The 22,543-nt window shown below is 35.1% G+C and overlaps 2 protein-coding genes across 2 annotated transcripts; one reads left to right on the plus strand and one right to left on the minus strand.

Annotated features, from left to right (window-relative positions):
• The first annotated feature begins 1,093 nt into the window (after positions 1-1,093).
• On the plus strand, positions 1,094-17,640 carry LOC110887541 (hippocampus abundant transcript 1 protein). The gene is made up of 14 exons (XM_035979361.1): positions 1,094-1,270; positions 2,944-3,055; positions 11,056-11,168; positions 11,712-11,837; positions 12,215-12,423; positions 12,658-12,733; positions 13,450-13,536; positions 13,640-13,720; positions 14,635-14,667; positions 14,756-14,809; positions 15,556-15,615; positions 16,469-16,547; positions 16,633-16,703; positions 17,557-17,640. Exons 1-14 carry the CDS (start codon positions 1,094-1,096, stop codon positions 17,638-17,640), a joined length of 1,362 nt encoding a protein of 453 aa, XP_035835254.1.
• Positions 17,641-20,006: 2,366 nt separating this feature from the next.
• On the minus strand, positions 20,007-21,227 carry LOC110887542. Its single transcript, XM_022135121.1, has one exon. It carries the CDS (start codon positions 21,225-21,227, stop codon positions 20,007-20,009), a length of 1,221 nt encoding a protein of 406 aa, XP_021990813.1.
• Between the last annotated feature and the right edge of the window lie 1,316 nt (positions 21,228-22,543).

Consider the following 22,543-nt stretch of genomic DNA (forward strand, 5'->3'; position numbering starts at 1 on the left):
TGTAATGTTGTTTTTAATTAGACCGGTCATTTTGAACATTTTTTATATCGTTCGATTTTTTAAGCTATCTGACGCTCATCTCTAAATACACCATTGCGGCATGTTTTTTATCTACGTTTAAAGCGACCCGCTGTAATGCGCGACTGTCATGCTTATATTTATATACGTTCTGGTGTAAATTTTGTACAAAAAAACTTGGATTTCACATAAAACGGCGTAACCTTTACATGACTTTCGAATACACTGTTACAACGTGGTTTTTTTATCGTCATGTTCATGATTTACTTATTTTTTATTTACCCACTAATTATTATATATATCAAATGACAACACCACTTTGCTACAGTGGTGTTGTCATTTTTTTTCCTTTTCTTTTTTTCTTTTCTTTTTGTGGTTTTATTTTTCTTTTTACTTTTACTCTTTAATTTTCAGCAATGACTCTTACAACCACTTAACTTTCTAAATACTTTTTTATCGAGTTACGTCTTTATTTTTATTTACGTGTTAATATAAACTTAAGTTGATTTACTTTTTGACATGATTCTTTTTGTGTTTTTTTACGATTCTGCCCCAATGTAAAATTCGTTTTAATATTTTTTTAGAAGATTATGGTAGTGTTTTGTTTTAATTGGTTGGCTCAATTTAATTTTTATTTGTCATGCCAAGCGGTAATTTTTCCATCGTTTTAGTTTTTTTTAGCAAAAGTATGGTAGTATCTTGTTTTACTTTGTTTACTCAATGTAATTTTTTTTGAGATCGTGTTATGAGTAGTATGTACAAGTAACTAAAACACAGACGTACATGCTATGAGAAAGAAATATTCGGCTTAATGCCCCGCAACGCGGGCGGGCAAAACCTAGTTTTAAATAAATCATATATTCTCTACCTATTGTAATAAATTGTTTTATTTAAAAAACTTTGTCCATATCTAATAAATTATATGAGGTCAAAATTATCAAATTTGTTCTCTCTCTAGGTAAACCTTTGAATCACAAAAGTAGTTATTTATATCTATAACATAAAACATTTCATAACATCTACAGAAACCGTTCATTCTTTGCTTTACCACTCTTCCACCACCACCACCGTGATCATGGCGGAGACAGGCACCATGTCATGGGGGCTGAGCCACCTTTTCTTGACGGTTTTCCTGTTCAATTTATCCCATTACATGGTGGTTCCGGCGATAACCGACGTCTGCATGGCGGCACTTTGTCCCGGAGAAGATGAGTGCTCCTTGGCTATTTACCTCACCGGCGTTCAACAAACGGTACAATCTCATCATACTTACATTATCATTGGTGTTTTGTTTCTTCTAGTACTAAATAAAAAAAAATGATATTTTTTCTGCCCCAAAAGAATTTAGAACAAATCTTAAAAATATAAACATGTCATTTAAGTTCATACCACATTTTTTATTCAAGATCATCTGTTAAAGTTGATGGAATTTTGAGGCAATATTCGTCGGAAATGTGTAGAAAACTGTCGTTAATGGCTGCTTTCGACATAAATGGTTTCATTGCAGAATATTTTGTGGTAAACTTTTTCCAACAAAAGTTTACTACACATTTTCAACACAAGCTTTTCGTAGTTTCTTTTAAAAGGTTAAACGACTCATGCTTTTTCGACTGTATTAGAGACTTGCACCTTAGAATATAGTATTGTATTATATTATGAGGTATTGTATTATATTATGATTTAGAATTAAAGTCTAGAATGCAAGTGAGAGTGTGAGACGAAGATCATGGGTGGCCTTTATGGTGTGCGGGGAGGACCACTGTACAGTGATTTCGAGGGGCAAGTGTTTTTTTAAATCCGATATATATGTGTTAATTTTTTTTAAATAGTATACCCATACCAATTCCAATATAGGCCAATTTAGAAATCAATTTTATGATTTAGAAGTTAGGCAATTGACATTAGGTTTAGTCGGCCCAATACTAATTTGATTTAAAAAATAATAATAATAATAATAATAATAATAATAATAATAATAATAATAAAACATTATGTAATGACACATTTTTTCAAACTCGAACATGGTATATGAATTCTCAGAGACACCACTAACGAAGATGTAACACAAAAGGTTTAAACTCAAGCATAGGTGTAACTTCTTATTTTTTGTTTATTAGATGTAACACAAAAGGTTTAAACTCAAGCATAGGTGTAACTTCTTCTTTTTTGTTTATTTGTTTTTTTGTGCTGACTTGAATTCGTGATATCCAATTATTTTCAAACTAGGCATGTTAACATATAATATTTTCTCACAAAAAGACATGACATCTGATCAACAGCATGCATTTATTAAAGAATTTCATTCACCAACTAAATTTAGTCATAAGAAGATATATTTCATGTTATTGAAAGAGTTGTACCAAAAGTGGGATATAAATGTGAGTTTGTACTTGTATATAGGGTCCTTTACGAATGTTACTGCAACAAGTGAGAAGAAAAATGTGACAGATCATGGTTCATCTAAATGCTAAACAATAGATATATCTTTTAAACATCAAAGAATCTCACGTGTAAACTCATCCTGCTCGAAGCTATGTTTAAGGTCGACTCCTCGACAGCCATGAGACCGTGCCCCCCCTAATATGCGGGAACCGGATGAAATCCGTAAACCCTCGTTCCTGTCAGGTTTCAAACCCGGATTAAAGCCCTGATTCGTCTTCTAATTATTAGGTGTGCTAAATGTTCGTGTCTCTAAATATAGCTTATTTAATTAATATGGAAAAATGAAAATATAAAATTATAATTTCTTAAATCATAAGTAGTGTATCCTCTTATTGAAATACTTTGTATTTAGAGAAAAAACATATGATATAATCTGCCATAGTTGATTTTCATATTCTAACACTTTCAATAGATGGTTGAATTGATGATAATATTGATAGTAAGTAATAACAAGTTCAATTTTGAATTTATGATGATCATCAGATTATAGGGATTGGAAGCCTTGTTATGATGCCTCTAATTGGAAAACTTTCTGATCTCTATGGAAGGAAACTGCTTCTCACTTTCCCTTTGATATTTGCTATTTTCCCAACAGGTAAATGTATCATCTACTTTTAGGTGGTTATTTTATTAAAATTTAGAAGATATATTAATTTAAAAAAAAAAAAAACTAACTATATAGTAGTATAATAGATTAACCTACAAATATAAGGTAATATAATATCTTTTACTATTTTCACACTCATACATCTTATTCTCACATCTTTTTTTCTCTCTATCTCACTCTCTATATATATCTATGTATGTATAGAGAGAGATAGAGGAGAGAGCGATGTGTGAATATTAACTCCCATTATATTACATTAACCTGCAAATACATTTTTCCATGTTGGGAAACAGTAACAACCAACCATTGGTTAAAAAAGATGGCATGCGTTCCTTTTTTTCTTTTTTTTATTACGTACTTTAACTTAATATATTTTAGACAATTGAAAGCAAACTCATGTATTAAAATAGCATGTGCTAGAGTGGTTGATTAGGTTATAATTTCGTGTATTGCACGAGTTGATAAATGTAATAATTTATTGTTAGTAATAAAATGTAATGTTTTAAAATGGTCGAGAATAGTAAACCATTGTTATTGGTGAAAAAGACGGCAAACTATTGTCATGTGGCATCCATTAAGTCCTTTATTATTTTTTTAGTTGCTTCGTTTTTAATGTGAGTATATATATAGTTGAAAGAAAAACTTATTATTAAAATGGTGTGTGGTGGAATGGTTGATTTAAGATAAACCTAATTAAGTGACCCGGGTTTGAAACTTGGGAAGGGCAAAGTTTTGCCTTTTTGTTTTTTTTGCTTAATATATTAAATTTAATATCCCTTAACCTTACCCAGTTTTTTTCCTTAACTTAGTTTATCCTACTACTCGACCTTATTTATAGTTCCTAAAGCTTGTAAATGTTTTTTTTTCCTTTGATGATGGTGTTTTATCTACGTCTCCAGGTTATTTTATTGAGATTGTGTTATGACTTATGAATACTGTGTACAATTAACTAACTGAAACAAAAGCGTACCTGCTATCAAACTGAGAAATATTAGGTTTAGCACCCCGCAACGCGGCGGGGCATTCCACTAGTTAATCAACATACATGAACATATTCTTCAAAAAATTCTAACATGAATTCGCCAAGTAAAACTTTTACATAATCAAAACATTTATGACTATTTGTAAATATAAAGTGAATACATGATAGAGACCGATTTGAGATGGTCAGTATATATCCGTAGAGTGGGTCTTCACGGGTCGGGTGGTGGGACGTGTCATATTAACTACTTACCCCTTAAAGTCGTCCTTATCCTATAAACATGGAAGTCATGAATGTGAACGTGAATTTGGGTTGCTAATGTGTCTTGTGTACATATCAATTCATGAATGTACTTCATGATTATAGAGTTAAATCTGAATTTGGTATGGATACACAAGGTGTTAAATGGTCTGTGTTCAGAGTTGCCAGGTCGAACTAACACAACCAAAAAACTTGACACTAACCCAGACATGAAAATCAAGCCAAACTCATAAACCCAAAAACGACACAAGTTTTTGTTGTTGATACGTACCCATTTCTTTTATATTAAGTTTTAATTTTATAAAATACAAAATAAACGTGTCAAATAATTATATTTTAACTAACTATGCTTATATCTCTTTTATTTATAAACGTTAGCATTAAAAAACATGTTTTAAGTAATGATATAACACACATTAAAAAAGAGTAAGTATACAATTAAACAGATCAATTTGTGCACCCGTTAGGTCGACCCATACACCACTCTATCAGCTAAACACGTTCGTGGATTCATTCTGAAACCGACTGAACTTGTTTAAACTAAATCAAAACCCACAAATTTGTAGTTTTTGTATCAAATAAGAGATTACCAACCCAATAAATACACTCATCAGTGGCTCTGATACCATACCGTCAAAGTAAATCAAGAATTTCTTCTTCCTTAGTTTTCGGATTGGTGTTCATGGTATACAAGAATGAATTGTATGCAGAATAGGAAATGAGAGAACAACAAGAGAGAATGATGGACAATTCGAATGAGAATTCAGAATGTCTTGGTACCGGACATAACTGCCGGTAAATACATATATATATATATATATATATATATATATATATATATGAAGATGTTTGGCGGTTAATAATGGCGGGAACAACCGTCGTTTAAAACGATGTTAACCTTCAACCGTCACATCCTTATAGTTATAAGTTGTATTACATATCGAATATATAAGTAAGAAACTAATTACGAACATAAGTTTATATATCTAACACATCCCCCTAAACTTGATTATGCTTAGAAGCATGCATGAGAACACTCCGATTAGCTTCTTCCATGACCTTCATAGCTTGCTTGAAATCAAACCGACGGCGTTTCTTCTGCAGTTTCTTCGCTCCTTCCCAGTCGTTTCCTGCAAACAAGGCATAGTGATGAATTGCTTCTTCGTCTTGAACATCTCCGTCGCTCTTTCTTCTTTCATGACGGGAATCCGATGGACCTTCATCATGTTCAACCATCTCCTTATCGATCACTCTTCCTTGCACTGTTTTGAACTTATAATAATAGACTAGGACATCGAGATACATCGCGTACATAATCCTCATGAACTCACCATCATCATATTCATAACCCATATCTTTTGCTACTACGGCCCAAAGGTTATTGTCGGTAACATTTCTGTATCCACCATCTCGTTTAACCACCATGTAGAGATCGAGCAAATCAACCTTCCTGTTATCAGTTGTATATGGAGGAATGGGTCGGGTAGAGATTCCAAGTTTAATGTTTATGAACCATTTTAACATTTCTTCAAACTTGATCTCTAATTCGTGTTTATATTTAAACACGAATTCCCCATCTTCCATCATATCTAACAATTATTTGCAATGAGAGAACTCATGAAATTCCATGGCATGTATGATCATTAAACTCCAATCGGGTTCTTGTGAAGATAAATTTAGATCTTCAAAGTATGAATTGAGATAATTCTCTTTGTATTCATTGTTTATTACACTTTGATCGACCACTCTCTGTTTTTCCTTCATACCAATTTCTTCTTCTTTGGTTAATCCGGTTATATCGTTCACTGTGTTTGTAATCGGTGTAGAAAACATAGGATAAATCTTACATGTATCGCCAGATTTCTTAACCTTATACCCTTGTAATACTAATTGATCCATGCTTAACACACTACGATCAAGTTCCGGTGTATAGAATACACTTTGTATACGTAGTGTTTCATTCCCTGATTTAACCTCTACGGCCCCTACACCCCGAATAAACAGGAAATTGTCTTCCCCTGTTCTCGTTTCTACCCCAATTAAGTGTTTAATCCATTTAAACACATTAAGATTTCCGACAAAATGATGAGTAAAAACATTACTTACATACCATATGTCACCCCATTGTCCGCCTTCTGTTCTGGTAACATTCAGTTCTTGACGGTGACCAACTTCATCATTCTGTTTCTGTATTCCTGTGTTGATCGCTTGTCTGATCAACTGAGTGGCCTCGTCGTTTTCTTTTGCTTTGTAGGAGTAGATCCGGTGTTCGGGTTCGTGACAATAGTAACACAATCTAACATGTGAAATTTCTTCTGCCTTTCATGTCTTTCATCGGAACAATGTTGGCATGGCATCATCGACGATGTCGGACGAATTTCTTCTTCCTTTTTGAACGTGGCTCTGATACCATACCGTCAAAGTAAATGGTGGAAAATGTCAAATATATCCAATGTTTAGTATTCCTACTTCAAATACGAGGAATGTTGTCATCGGATTAACAAGAGAAGAGGAGTTAGGTGAAAGGGAAAGAAGAATAGTGATTGATGAAGGCCCAGTACATGAAGAATATAAGGAAGATTAATTGAATACTTATTTCAAGAATCTAAGTTTATCATTAATAGAACCGGAATGGAACAAACAGCGAGACACTATGCCCGGAAGAAGCAGAAGTGATGGAGATGTACAGGAGAATGAAGAACAAACTGTGGAAGAGGCCAACAAAAGTGTTTTCAAGCACTCTCTAAAACTGAAATAAGTTTAGGGGAGTGTATTGGAATATTAAACTTAATTTCGTTATATTTATTATGTATTAAGTGTAATCAGGATAATTATGTTTACTTTGTAGAACTTATAAACATGTAACGGTATGTTGGTTATAGCCAGAATCATTAAACTGTCAACGACAGTTAGTCCTGCCAAACATAACCGTTAATAACCATTCATCATGATAAGGTATATATAGTAGACCTCATGTAACAATGGAGACTACCAAGACAATTCCTATTATTATCAATTGTCCACTGTTTCTTATCAATTTGCATACTCTGTTTTTATCATCATATACAAACATGAATATGCAATCTGATTCGAGTGATTATGTGAGAGATATGAGTATAATTTTCGTTGCGACGAACTCTGAAACTCAACATAGTGGTATCAGAGCCACGTTCAAAAAGGAAGAAGAAATTCGTCCGACATCGTCGATGATGCCATGCCAACATTGTTCCGATGAAAAACATGAAAGGCAGAAGAAAGTTTCACATGTTAGATTGTGTTACTATTGTCACGAACCCGGACACCGGATCTCCTCCTGCAAAGCGAAAGAAAACGATGAGCCACTCAGTTGATCAGACAAGCGATCAACACAGGAATACAGAAACAGAATAATGAAATTGGTCACCGTCAAGAACTGATTGTTACCGGAACAGAAGGCGGACAATGGGGTGACATATGCTACGTAAGTAATATTTTTACTCATCATTTTGCGGAAATCTTAATGTGTTTAAATGGATTAAACACTTAATTGGGGTAGAAACGAGAACAGGGGAAGACAATTTCCTGTTTATTCGGGGTGTAGGGGCCGTAGAGGTTAAATCAGGGAATGAAACACTACGTATACAAAGTGTATTCTATACATCGGAACTTGATCGTAATGTGTTAAGCGTGGATCAATTAATATTACAAGGGTATAAGGTTAAGAAATCTGGCGATACATGTAAGATTTATCCTATGTTTTCTACACCGATTACAAACACGGTGAACGATATAACCGGATTAACCAAAGAAGAAGAAATTGGTATGAAGGAAAAACAGAGAGTGATCGATCAAAGTGCAATAAACGATGAATACAAAGAGAATTATCTCAATTCATACTTTGAAGATCTAAATTTATCTTCACAAGAACCCAATTAGAGTTTAATGATCATACATGCCATGGAATTTCATGAGTTCTCTCATTGCAAATCACTGTTAGATATGATGGATGATGGGGAATTCGTGTTTAAATATAAACACGAATTAGAGATCAAGTTTGAAGAAATGTTAAAATGGTTCAAAAACATTAAACTTGGAATCTCTACCCGACCCATTCCTCCATATACAACTGATAACAGGAAGGTTGATTTGCTCGATCTCTACATGGTGGTTAAACGAGATGGTGGATACTGAAATGTTACCGACAATAACCTTTGGGCTGTAGTAGCAAAAGATATGAATATGATGATGGTGAGTTCATGAGGATTATGTACGCGATATATCTCGATGTCCTAGTCTATTATTATAAGTTCAAAACAGTGCAAGGAAGAGTGATCGATACGAAGATGGTTGAACATGATGATGGTCCATCGGATTCCCGTCATGAAAGAAGAAAGAGTGACGGAGATGTTCAAGACGAAGAAGCAATTCATCACTATGCCTTGTTTGCAGGAAACGACTGGGAAGGAGCGAAGAAACTGCAGAAGAAACGCCGTCAGTTCGATTTCAAGCAAGCTATGAAGGCCATGGAAGAAGCTAATCGGAGTGTTCTCATGCATGCTTCTAAGCATAATCAAGTTTAGGGGGATGTGTTAGATATATAAACTTTGTTATGTTCGTAATTGGTTTGTTACTTATATATTCGATATGTAATACAACTTATAACTATAAAGATGTGACGGTTGAAGGTTAACATCGTTTTAAACGACGGTTGTTCCCGCCATTATTAACCGCCAAACATCTTCATATATATATATATATGTATTTACCGGCAGTTATGTCCGGTACCAAGACATTCTGAATTCTCATTCGAATTGTCCATCATTCTCTCTTGTTGTCCTCTCATTTCCTATTCTGCATACAATTCATTCTTGTATACCATGAACACCAATCCGAACACTAAGTCTAATTCCGCTGCAATGTCATTTGAATCCCAACATAGTGTAATACAACTTAATTAGATATATAATGGATAATTAACGAACAAATTCGAACACAAGAATCAAGAATCATACATCAGTATACAATCATATGCAGGACAGAAATTCTAAATAAGAGTCTTTGTATTGATCGGAAATATGGTAACAACCAAAAAGTACAGAATCTGTTTACAAATATGCAGGGCCGACCCGTTAGGCTTACCAATCTAGGCACGGGCCTAGGGCCACCAAAAATCAAGGGTCTCCAATTTTTAGTAAAGTTTTATATATTATATATGTATCAGGCTCAAATAAAAAGCAAAACGAAGCTATGTTTTTTAATAAAGTTACACAGATAAAAATTGTTTAGGAAAAAAATGCCCACATTCAAGGCCTAGTTTCAAAATTAAACCACATAAATAACTGTAGTATGTAGCAACCATCTACCACTCGACCTCATCCGAATTCCGTGAATCAGCTTCAAAAATCCCTAAAATTGAGCCGCAGTCATTGTTCCTACCTCCTACCTCCTATCGCAACCTGCTTTTTCGATTTTCTAGGTTATCGGCTATCACTAACGGTAATCACTCGTGGCATCGGGTCTGTTGGGATTGGAGGAGAATTTATGGGCAAAATTAGGGCTAATTACTAAACGTAGATTAACTTTAGGAGCTAATTTTTCTATTAATCTCTGTATGTTGTGCAAAAGGGCCTCCACTTCGTAGTTCGCTTAGGGTCTACAAAAACGTTGGAACGGCCATGCAAATATGTGTATTATATATAGCCTTAAACTTAACCGTCGGGACTATCTATTAACCGTCAAACCATTTGGCATGGCAGTTATATCATTCGGTTGACCCGTTTCATAATTTGACCCATAATGATTAACTTAATACATAATACATAATAGAATTATAAAAGTATAGTTTATAATTCCCATAAGATGCTCATATTTGTGAAAAAAAATTATCTCTTTATGCTCTTCAGTAGTACTCTTTTAAGTTCTAACTAAAAACAATTTTTTTCATTATCATTATGTTTGTATGTAATGTTTATACAATTTTCCCTAAATTTGATAGATTTTTGTTTATAAAACTAGTATTTCTTTTTCTTTCCCTTTTTTATCAACTTTATTCATTGTTAACTATTTTAACGATTTTATATTTTAAGATCTTTTTCTTAAAAATGTAACTTTGATTTTAGCTTTTTTATAAAGATTTGATAGTATTTGTTTTCCTGCAAGCACTTGTAACTTTATAATAAACCTTTTATAATCATTTTAGTGAAATCATTTTAGAAGGATGGGATGTAAGTGAACCGAATCGACTTTGTACTCGTTTAAATTTGAGCCCGGCATGTTTATGTTAAGAGAGCTTGAACTTGAGCAGCTCGTTTAGATTTTATTTTTAAACCTCGAGCTCGGCTTGTGAGTATTTTCAAGCTCAAACACAATTTGTTTATATTATATACTTAATGATCTTATATTTATATATGCATATTACTATTTTTTATATATTTATAGTTACAGTTTTTATTTATAACAACTATATATATTATTTAGTTCTTTTTGTTATAATGTTTTACATAATTAATAACCATTTGGTAAATATATGTTTAATATGCAAAATAAAAGTCATATAAATATTAGGCTTGTCTAGGTTTGCGAAATGATTCGAATCTAAGCTCGAGTTTATAAGTTTATTTAAGTAAGTAGCTCACGAGCTACTTGGCTCATTTAGACCCACAATATCAAGTTAACCTAATGGGCTCCAAGTAAACTAAATGTTATATTCAAAGATACAAGTAGGTAAAATCATGATGTACAAATACTAACATGATGATGGAAACAGGTATATTGGCATATAGCAGGGAAAAGGGCTACTTCTATGCATACTTTGTGCTCAATACTCTCACCTCAATGGTGTGTGAAGAGACTGTCTTCAGTCTTTCTCTTGCTTATTTGGTAAGATATAACAGTATAACATGTTATGATACTATATATCAGATGAAACTTATAATATCAAATATACTTATTTAAAGATTTTGATACCCTCATCCTTAAAATTAAAGAAAAATACTTAAAAACCACTTCATCCCATCCCATATTATATCCTTATATTTTAGAGAAAACTAAAGTGATTCTCCATAGTTTTTTATATGGGAAATGGGATGTAAGAGGTTTTAGACAATGAGAGATAAATTTAGGAAATGATGATTTTTAGTTAAATTATAGGGATGGGGACATGGAATAGGATGCAAATGCTATAACGCCTTCATTTTTCTTTTTCATCTCTTTATGATATGATTTATTTTGTATCATTCCAATATAAGTTTTATTAAAATTAAAGTGTTTTTGGTATCGAAAAGTAAGGATTAACATGTATTACTAATAACCGGTATCCAACTGAATCAAACTGATACCAACCGAATATCAGTATCATTACCGGTATTCATTTTTATGGTTTTCAATTTCAATACCGGCTAATTGATTTGTTGACTCCGTAAGGCGGATAATGTGGCGGAGCAACGGCGGTCGGCGGCGTTCGGAATTCTCTCCGGCGTCATATCATGCTCTTTTGTCTCCGGCAACCTTCTCTCTCGCTTCCTTCCTTCCACAGCTTCTATCTTCCAAGTAATCAATCAAACACTCTTCCTCATTTCCTCTTAAATAAATTACTCCAACAACGACATGTTTCTAAATTCCTTTATTTATTTAGAGGAAGGTTAACGTACAATATTCTTTAACGTGTGATGGTACGATATGAAATTACGCATGTTATAAAACTGAAAACCCTAATCACGCATATTGAAAAACCATAAATCATGCATGTTGAAAAACCATAATCACGCATGGTTATGATTTTTCAACATGTGTGATTTTGGTTTTGTTTATGCGTGAGTGATTAGGGTTTTGAGTTTTATAACATGCGTAATTTCATATTGTACGTTAACGAATATTGTATTTTACACTTTCACTATTTATTTATTTATTTATTTTGATGATTTCAGGTATCTGCAGCTTGTGCACTCGCTTCTGCAATCTACATGATAGTTTTTCTGCCGGAATCTAACATGGCAGCGACGGTGATTGCTGCTGCTGTTACTTCAAATGAAGAAACAGTGAATGAATGTCTTCTTGAGAAGAGGAATATTGATAATCCGCGATCTGTTCGTTTGATTCTGTTTCTGCAAGAGTCCATTTCGATGTTGAGGAGCAGGTATTTCCTCGTTTTAACAGTTTGTATGCGCGCTCTTTATAAAAAAAATAGTAAAAAAATATTTAGACACGGCAACTTATAATAAAACATATTTTAACTAAAACAATTGACGTAATAAGATGATAAGGGCTGTGCTTTTTGGTTAATAAGATGATTAAAGCATTCTTTTTGGTTAAAATCAAGCATACTTAAATGTTTCTAGATCCACAAAAAGTGTTTGAATGTTATTTTCAGCTGGACATTTTCACAAGCAGCTATTGTGGCATTCGTCAGCACGCTTGGTGATCTTGGCCTATTGTCTGCATTATTGGTACTTTATTCGCTCTTTCGCTCTAATAAACAACTATTAGTTTAGTACTATTCGAACCGACATTGTCCCTAATTGCTATCGAAACCACACCTTTGTGGGCGAGCCATAAGTATAAGTAATTATACGAACCCCTGATCCAAACGGGAGATCAAATTGATTACAAGAATGTTATAATAATTAGTCGATTTTACACAATATAAAGATAAAAGTAAAGTACACGGATGGTCCCTGTGTTTTATCAAAGCTATGAATTTTGTCCCTTGCTTTCCAAAAGTACACAGATGGTCCCCGTGGTTTGCACTTTGTAACACATTTAGTCACCAGCTAACAAATCTAAAGGTTTTAGCAGGTCGAAGTTAGGGATTAAATGCGTTACAAAGTACCAACCACAGACACCATCCATGTACTTTTGGCAAAGTTGGGGACTAAATGCGTTACAAAGTACAAACCACCAGGACCATCGTGTACTCTGAAAAGCAAGGGGCCAAATCTAAAATTTTGATAAACCATAAGGACAATCCGTGTACTTTACTCTAAGAGTTAAATGCCATTTTAGTCCCTGTGGTTCGGGCGATTTGTCAGTTTAGTCCAAAAGTTTCATTTTTCACCTGTGGGTCCAAAAAGGTTTCACCGTTGCCATTTTAGTCCACTAGGTTAACTTCATTCATTTTTTCTGTTAACTTCATTCGTTCGTTGAATTTGTTTGCATTTTGTAGTACTATTTAAAGGCCGAATTCCATTTTAACAAAGACCAGTTTGCTGACTTGATGATCATACAAGGGATTGGTGGCATCATATCTCAGGTAACCCCTCCACACCTGTCTCATGATTATGTTATCAATTCTTCTTAATGTTATAATTTGTAAAATGTAAATATAAACATTACATTATATTGCAAACATGCAGATGATTCTCTTGCCCATGTTGGCTAGGGTGATCAATGAAGAAAAGACTCTTGCGATCGGGCTTGCTTTTAACTGTATCCATGTACGCAATCTATCACATTTTTAACTTCCATTAGCCTTCAAAAAGCCGTTGTTTTTCGTTTGTTGTTTTTTATTTTAACATGGATAACGAAAAACACTTCAAAATAAAAAAAGTTGCAACTCTTGGTTCATAAATGCGCGCATTAGTTACGCATGATGCACGATGCGCTTAATGTGGGGATGGAAACGCATCATTGCGGTTGATACGTAGTACGATGCTATTTCATGATGCGCTTGTGATGCGGTCTAAATGTCTAATGCGGTCTCAAGCTACGCTTCCTTATGTAGTTGACCAGTATCTGAACAAATTAGACCATGGATTGCAATGGGTCTGAGTTTTTCAAATCGTTTGAACAAATCTTATCATTGATAGAGCAATGAGTTTGAGTATATGAACAAAGTAGACCATTATCGAATAAATCTGACCAAATATAATAAGAATATCTTATATTTTAGTGTTTAAAAGGTGTTTAAAAGTTAAGAAGTTATAATATTATCCACAAATAATTACTTGGCATTTTTTAATAACACATGCTTCTCATACATGATGCGCATGCATCATGCATCGCGCATCAGCTTTTGGGATCAAAAAACATTGGAGCGTGACATGTACAAAAAAACCGGTTTTAGATTTGAAATCGAAAAAAATTGGAATCGTTTTTTTGATAACCGGTTCGGGCTCAACCCGACCTGGCGGTTGTAGACCGGGTTCATATTCGCGATCTTTGTAACCGGTTAAAAAACCGAACCGGTTGTAAAAAAAAAAATACTGGTTACAACCGGTTATTTTGCCCAAGCCGGTTTTAAACCTGGTTCGGGTTCTCATCATATAAAACCGGTTTAAAAAAATGCTCATCATATGTAGAATGAATTAATAAGAAGCTTTCCTAACATATTATTTGGATTGAAATGCAGATTTTTCTTTTTGCTGTTGCTTGGAGTCGTTGGGTACACGCTTACGCTCAAATATCAAGCAATAATAATAATAATACCTTTTCTACAACATTTTTTTTGTTAACAATTTTGTTTGAAACAGGTTGTTTATCTTGCATCAGCGTTGCAGATTCTGTCTGAAGTTGCAGGACCCAGTGTCAGTTCATATCTACATTATTATCTTTTTGTTCTAGGGGTGTGCAAAACTCGGTACAAACTGTTTAAACCGGAAAAAACCAAACCGAAACTCGTTTAGTTACGGTCCAGTATTTCCAAAAGTTTGCTTTTGGTTTGGTTTCGGTCTGGTCCTGTTTTGGACCATTGCACATAGGGCTGCAAACGAACCGAACGAACACGAACAAGACCTTCGTGTTCGTTCGGTTAAGAAATATATGTGTTCGCGAACCGTTCACGAACACTTATCGAACGAGATTTTATGTTCGTGTTCGTTTGTTAAGGAAATGAACTTGTTCGTGTTCGTTTGTGTTTGTTTGTTAATTTTAGGAAACGAACAAAAACACCACAAATTAATGTTCATGAACACAAATGGAAACAAAAGAACACAAACATTCGTTTAATTAATAGAATATATAATACACTAATACTTATTAGATATTTAATTTGTCGGAATTTTGAAGCATTTAAATAGATATAAAAACTAAAAACACTAATGAACTATCGAACACAAACGGATCCACGTTGCCGAACGTTCACGAACATAAACGAACGAACACGACCTCTGTTCATGTTTGTTCATTTAACTAAACGAACGAAATTTCTTATTCGTGTTCGTTTGTTTAATAAACAAACGGACACAGACGAACTTCCCGCCGAAAACGTTTGGTTCGTTTGCAGCCCTAATTGCACACACTCTTTAGTTGACAGTTTACCTTAATTTAAACGGTATCTGGTTTGTTTCAGTTACGGAGCATTGTATCCAAACAAGTGGGCCCTACCGAGCAGGTAATGGTCACATATCTCAATCTTACTTAGGTTGTTACATTTTGTTGAAATGGTATTTTGGTCGCAGTTTTAACTAATTTATATAAAAACATGCCAATTCATGCTGTATTTTACATATAATGAGGAAAATAGGTAATATATAAAAAAAATAAGAAAAAATTAAATCGGTTCAAGAGGGTTAAACGGATCAAAAATCACCTAGCGATCATTTTAATTGCGTACAACACCTTGAATCGTTAAATATAGAGAACACATATTGTTTAAAATAACAATGTAGCTTTTGTTAATCACATTTCATACATTAATTATTTACCAATTAAAATAATGGGCAAGTGTTGGGAGCGGTCTCAGGGGTTTGTACGAGAGCCTGAGCTCGAGATCGGCTCGTTCATTGTTAATCGGTTATTTTATTAATTTGTTTGTATACATTTATATTTATAGTTTTTATATTTATGAATATACTCATACATATGTTACATAATGTATATCATTTAGTCACTTTTATCATAGCTTTATATACACTAATAATTCTTATGTAAATATAGGTTTAATATATCAATTAAAATTATACAGATAATATGCTCGTTTAGGTCCGCGAGCTTACGTGAACTCAATAAGTGAAGCTTAAGCTCGGACTCCTTTATTAGACGAGCTTATATGTAGGCTCGAGCTCATTTAAGCTCGGCTTGATTCGAGCTTTTAGCGAGCAAATCTCGAGCAGCTCACAAACACAGCTCGTTTACACCCTAGGCTGCTTGACTGATCCGTTTTTACCTGCACGCAAATTTGACCTCCGGGTTTTGTCATTCTATCACTTGCAAATAAATTGTAGCATCTTTTATGTATCTTGTAGGGCAAGGCACAAGGGTGCATTACAGGCCTATCTTCATTGGCATGTATTATCTCCCCATTGATTTTCAGTCCTCTAACAGGTCAAAAAAATTCAAAACTATTCTTCATGATTTAATTTTTAAATGTGATCTTTAAACTTTTTTTTTTCTTTTTTTTTTCATGCAGCTTTATTCTTGTCTGATCATCCTCCATTTCGGTTTCCCGGATTTAGTCTTTTGTGTGTCACCTTTACTATGGTACGGTCTTGATTCTCGTATCACCATCATATAAACTTTTGTATCTTAACAATGTGGCAAACAAGGTGCAAAACTAGTAAATTTTAGTACGGGTTCAAACTGGTCGGGCCGAAATATATATTTTAAAGAAATAATTTATGTGTTAAACATAAATTTAATCAGAATTTTCTTAGGAAGCAATTTATGTGTCAATTACATAATGAACTATTTTAAAACTACAAAAACCGAACCATTCAGCCTGTCGGCCCTGAAATCCCGTCAAGGCTGAACCGGGCCATTGACATCCCTACTTTATATACCATTGACATGACAAAAAGGTGAATTTTGTAGTATGTGCACATGTGTAATGAACCGTCAGAAACTTTAAATCTACTAGACCTATAGTTTCTTTAGATTTTAGAGTTAACTGTCATTTTCGTCCCTGTGTTTTAGTGGAAAATGCCACTTCAGTCCAAAAAACAAATTTGCGCCAGTTCCGTCCTCAACATTTTTGAAACGTGCCACTTCAGTCCAAAAAGATAACGCGCTGTTAAAAACGTTGAGGACGGAACTGGTGCAAGGCGTTATCTTTTTGGACTGAAGTGACATGTTTCAAAAATGTTAAGGATGGAACTGGCATAAATTTGTTTTTTGGACTGAAGTGACATTTTCCACCAAACCACAGGGACGAAAATGGCAGTTAACTCTACATTTTATTTTATTTTATTTTATCTCACCCGTTAGAAATAAAATATAACTAAAATCAATGCACTCATAACTAACTAAACAAGTTGAATTTTGCCATTTTTGTGCTATAAGCTTAAACAGTGTTTGTTATGAAAGATTAAAGAACTTGAAATTTGTTTATTGGCAGATGATAGCTTTCATCCAAAGCATGATGATCAAGACAACCTTGGATGTTCCTCGTATTTCCGAAGAAATAGATGGAGATGCTTAGTAAATTTTATCATTTGCGGTCTTTATTAATTTTATATAACGTTTTTCTGTATGATAATAAATTCCTTGAATTATTTTTGTCTTGTTTATTGAGTGCAGTTTAGTAAACTCTTTCATAAAGGTTGCTTGTATTAATTTTACAAGTTATTCACGATGCTCATCAATAGGTGTTTTATCTTTTTTAGAAAATAGTGTTTATCGTGTGATGCGTACGCGCTAGCAGGAGATTGAGACACGTGTCATTCCTTATTTTTTTAAACGTGTGATTATGTATACAACATGTAACACCCCAACCCAGAACAGGCTGGCATGTCACTATTATAGATATCAAAAACCAAAAAGTTTCAATAAAAGATAGAAACCAAGAAACAAAAGTCTCGAATCCACCAGAAAACCTAAGTCTTATATTATTCAATTACTGAAATAAAAAAAAACGAAAGGCTTTAAAACTTGAACTTCATATTCCTCTCACTCATCCCTATTTCCCCCAATTACCTGCAAAACACACATAAAACAACACAAGAAAGAAACTACGGCTGAGCCAAAAAGTTGCCCAGTAACGGAGAAATCAACAGTAAACGTAAGACAGACATGCGGACAGAAACATGAACGGTACTGACGTCAAACAAGTCTAGATTTTGGCACAGAAACAGATACGTATATAACTTGAATCTCAAAACTTATACTGAACAGATAACAGATACTGAACATAATCTGAGGCATATAACATATCAAACATATCATAACAGATACAAGACATACGTGACAACATATAACAATAAAACAAGTCACGTAATATAGAAGCACCCACGAGCCTAAACAGAGGCATGCATGGCTATAGTCCATGCGCCGAGATGGTGCATGTAGGCATACACACATTATTCCATCTCAATAGGAGTCAGGAGTCAGGAGTCAGAGCTAAGATCGATCTATTCGCCTCTAGGGGCCATGTGCTACACAAGCACAAACTAGAAACGCCGTGAACTTTAGTTACGCACCGTCACGATGAGTGCCATGTCGTTGACACCCCAACGACAAGTCAGAAGCGCTCGGGTGACAGAGTACAAAGCCGTATCAGAAATAAAATGTATTTTGACATAAGTCTAAAAGGGAACATGCAATAATGAGCACAAAATCTAAGGTCTATTGCATGCTACAATAAAGACTAATCATATAACAATACGAACTGAAACATCCAACGAAAATATCCGTACTGCAAAGTAACAGATTGAATAAAATTATACTATGATGTAAAAGAAACAAAATCCGTACCTTATTAGCAAGCAAAAGAAAACCCAATTAATTAAGTCGACCTCGAAAATCAAAAACCTTAGTCACCAAACGGAGCTAACCGGAGACAAAAGACTAGAGCTGCAGATGATCAAACAAACCGAATCAAGCAACAACAATTGATGCGGCCTGAACGATGTGGCGACGGTCACGACGGAGTAGCGCGGACGGAGCTAGACGGACGATGGAGTGCGACAGGTATGGCGGTTTCAAATCTGCAACGTCTAGTTCGCGAGGGATATATGCGGCGGCGGTTGTGCGGAGGTAACGATAGCTGGTAAAGTGTCGCGTGTTGTGGTGGCGACTGACTCTTAGTGGACAAAGGTTTACGGAGGATTGCGACGGTAGTGCAACGACCGAGTTATGATCGGTATGAAGATCAAATTTAGAAGTGACTATGAAAGGTTTATAAGGAATGGCGATCCTAGAATCGTATCCCAAAATGTTCGGCAGTTTGGTTTGAAAGATAATATATAGTAACTTAAAATTATGAAAAAAAAAAGAATGGCCAAAGAGATAAGGAACAATTTTGCCGCAAAAGACGTCGGAACAAGGATTTGAAAATTGTTTTATGTATAATTAATAGTATATAATTTTCTTTTTCTTTCCTTTACGTAACATAACACATGCATATGTAAACCATAAAGATTTTTTTCTTTTTTTTTGTTGTTATTTCTATTATTAATTGATTTTATATATAAGTATGTATATCACAATTCTACTCCCCTAAAAAAAATTTTGTCCTCAAAATTGCTAAGTACGAATATGAACGTTTCACACATAATGGACACTGAATAGACTTTACACATAGCAAACAATTAGACATCAAACGTACTAAGTTACGGAGTTTCTGATATGGCAAATAAACGGATACTAAATCAAATCAAAACAAGTATATCCAAAAGGAGCAGATATAACTAGAGGATACTCTAAAGCTGCAGACCAGAACTTCAAACACTTAGCAAATAAAAGTGATACCACAAAATATGTCACATCAATATCAAAGAGCATACGTATCATATTCACCAATTTGCACATAACCGGAAAGCGTACCTAAGGCATTAGCTGCGTCATTAGCTACGAGTGCGAAAACTCAACCTCCCCTAGTAGTTTTAGTGTTTTCACCAGTATTAGCTCGCTGCTCAGGCGAGTACAGTCCCTAATCAAATGGTTTGCATCTCCACATCTGAAACAACGACCTTCAGCAAGGCGACATGCTCCACCATGACGTTTCCCACAATGAGTACAAGGAGGGATATCAGCACGATTCTGATTCGGGTTTTGCTGATTATGTAGCTGTGCTCCAGGGGCATCGCTCTGTTGCATCTGATTCTGTGCAGGCCTACGATTCTGATAACGGTTTCTTCCACTTCGCGACTTATTGTTGTAGTACCTATCAGAACGGTCCTCACGGTCTTGGGATTGCTCATTGCCACCCTGATTATCGGAATTATCCTGGTCGTTCTCCCTAGAGCGTTTGCGATCCTTCTCACGTTGCTTCTTCTCATTATTCAAATTCTTTACCGCATCGACTACCTCAGTAATGTCAGTGAAACGAAGATTCAGGATGAACTTCCTATCTCGATCACATACAGCCCATTTGAAATTCTCAGTCTGCTGCTGTGGTGTACCTGCTGCCGGGCCCACAAAATTAACCAAACGACTAAAACGAGCTTTGAACTCCATAATAGGCTCATCATCCCCCTGCCTGATAGAAGCATACTCTCTCAGATACTCACTCCTATCAACGTTAGTGAAGTACTGCTGATAAAACAAAGTGCGAAATTCAGCCCAAGGAAGTGTTGCTGCATACTGATCTCCTCCACGAGCTTCTTTCAAGGTCTTCCACCACCTATGAGCATCGTCCTCCAGTTTATAACTAGCAAGCCTAACTTTGAACGCATCACCCACGCCCATCACTTCGAACAACTTCTCGATATGAGCAATCCAGTTTTCCGCCTCAACTGGTGTAGCAGCGGTACTAAACGATTTTGGCTTTTCCTTTCTGAAGCGCTCAAGCCAATCAAGGATAGTAACAGGAGCGTTATTGTTACCATTGTTATTTCCCCCGGGTGGTTGTACATTATTGTTGTTCTGCTGCAACTGTTGTAGAAGGTTGGGAACTAAACCCGCAACAGCTGTATTGACAGCATTAGCAATCAGAGTCTCAATAGGGACGTCGTTGTTGTTCACATTTCTTCGAGGAGGCATCTGAAAAGAAGATACGTGTGAAAAGAGGAAAGTTTCATAGCGTGCGAAAGATGACAGAGACGGAATCCTAACCCAACGTCTACCCATTAACTCACATGTTTATTTATTATTGTTTAAGTTTTCTACAAAAAGAGCCTGGGCTCTGATACCATAACTGTAACACCCCAACCTGAACAGGCTGGCATGTCATTATTACAGATATCAAAAACCAAAAAGTTTCAATAAAAGATAGAAACCAAGAAACAAAAGTCTCGAATCCACCAGAAAACCTAAGTCTTATATTATTCAATTACTGAAATAAAAAAAACGAAAGGCTTTAAAACTTGAACTTCATATTCCTCTCACTCATCCCTGTTTCCCCCAATTACCTGCAAAACACACATAAAACAACACAAGAAAGAAACTACGGCGGAGCCAAAAAGTTGCCCAGTAACGGAGAAATCAACAGTAAACGTAAGACAGACATGCGGACAGAAACATGAACGGTACTGACGTCAAACAAGTCTAGATTTTGGCACAGAAACAGATACGTATATAACTTGAATCCCAAAACTTATACTGAACAGATAACAGATACTGAACATAATCTGATGCATATAACATATCAAATATATCATAACAGATACAAGACATATGTGACAACATATAACAATAAAACAAGTCACGTAATATAGAAGCACCCACGAGCCTAAACAGAGGCATGCATGGCTATAGTCCATGCGCCGAGATGGTGCATGTAGGCGTACACACATTATTCCATCTCAACAGGAGTCAGAGCTAAGATCGATCTATTCGCCTCTAGGGGCCATGTGCTACACAAGCACAAACTAGAAACGCCGTGAACTTTAGTTACGCACCGTCACGATGAGTGCCATGTCGTTGATGCCCCAACGACAAGTCAGAAGCGCTCGGGTGACAGAGTACAAAGCCGTATCAGAAATAAAATGTATTTTGACATAAGTCTAAAAGGGAACATGCAATAATGAGCACAAAATCTAAGGTCTATTGCATGCTATAATAAAGACTAATCATATAGCAATACGAACTGAAACATCCAACGAAAATATCCGTACTACAAAGTAACGGATTGAATAAAATTATACTATGATGTAAAAGAAACAGAATCCGTACCTTATTAGCAAGCAAAAGAAAACCCAATTAATTAAGTCGACCTCGAAAATCAAAAACCTTAGTCACCAAACGGAGCTAACCGGAGACAAAAGACTAGAGCTGCAGATGATCAAACAAACCGAATCAAGCAACAACAATTGATGCGGCCTGAACGATGTGGCGACGGTCACGACGGAGTAGCGCGGACGGAGCTAGACGGACGATGGAGTGCGACAGGTATGGCGGTTTCAAATCCGCAACGTCTAGTTCGGGAGGGATATATGCGGCGGCGG

Source organism: Helianthus annuus, chromosome 11 (assembly GCF_002127325.2).
Source record: "Helianthus annuus cultivar XRQ/B chromosome 11, HanXRQr2.0-SUNRISE, whole genome shotgun sequence".
In the NCBI taxonomy this organism is placed as follows: domain Eukaryota; kingdom Viridiplantae; phylum Streptophyta; class Magnoliopsida; order Asterales; family Asteraceae; genus Helianthus; species Helianthus annuus.

Excerpts from the sequence above, each read along its gene's own strand:
- LOC110887541 (XM_035979361.1), top strand. The coding sequence starts at position 1,094 with ATGGCGGAGACAGGCACCATGTCATGGGGGCTGAGCCACCTTTTCTTG. Across the intron at positions 1,271-2,943 it reads TCACCGGCGTTCAACAAACG|ATTATAGGGATTGGAAGCCT; the intron begins GTACAATCTCAT and ends GATGATCATCAG. Across the intron at positions 14,810-15,555 it reads CTGAAGTTGCAGGACCCAGT|GTATCTGGTTTGTTTCAGTT; the intron begins GTCAGTTCATAT and ends TTAATTTAAACG.
- LOC110887542 (XM_022135121.1), bottom strand. The coding sequence starts at position 21,227 with ATGGGTAGACGTTGGGTTAGGATTCCGTCTCTGTCATCTTTCGCACGC.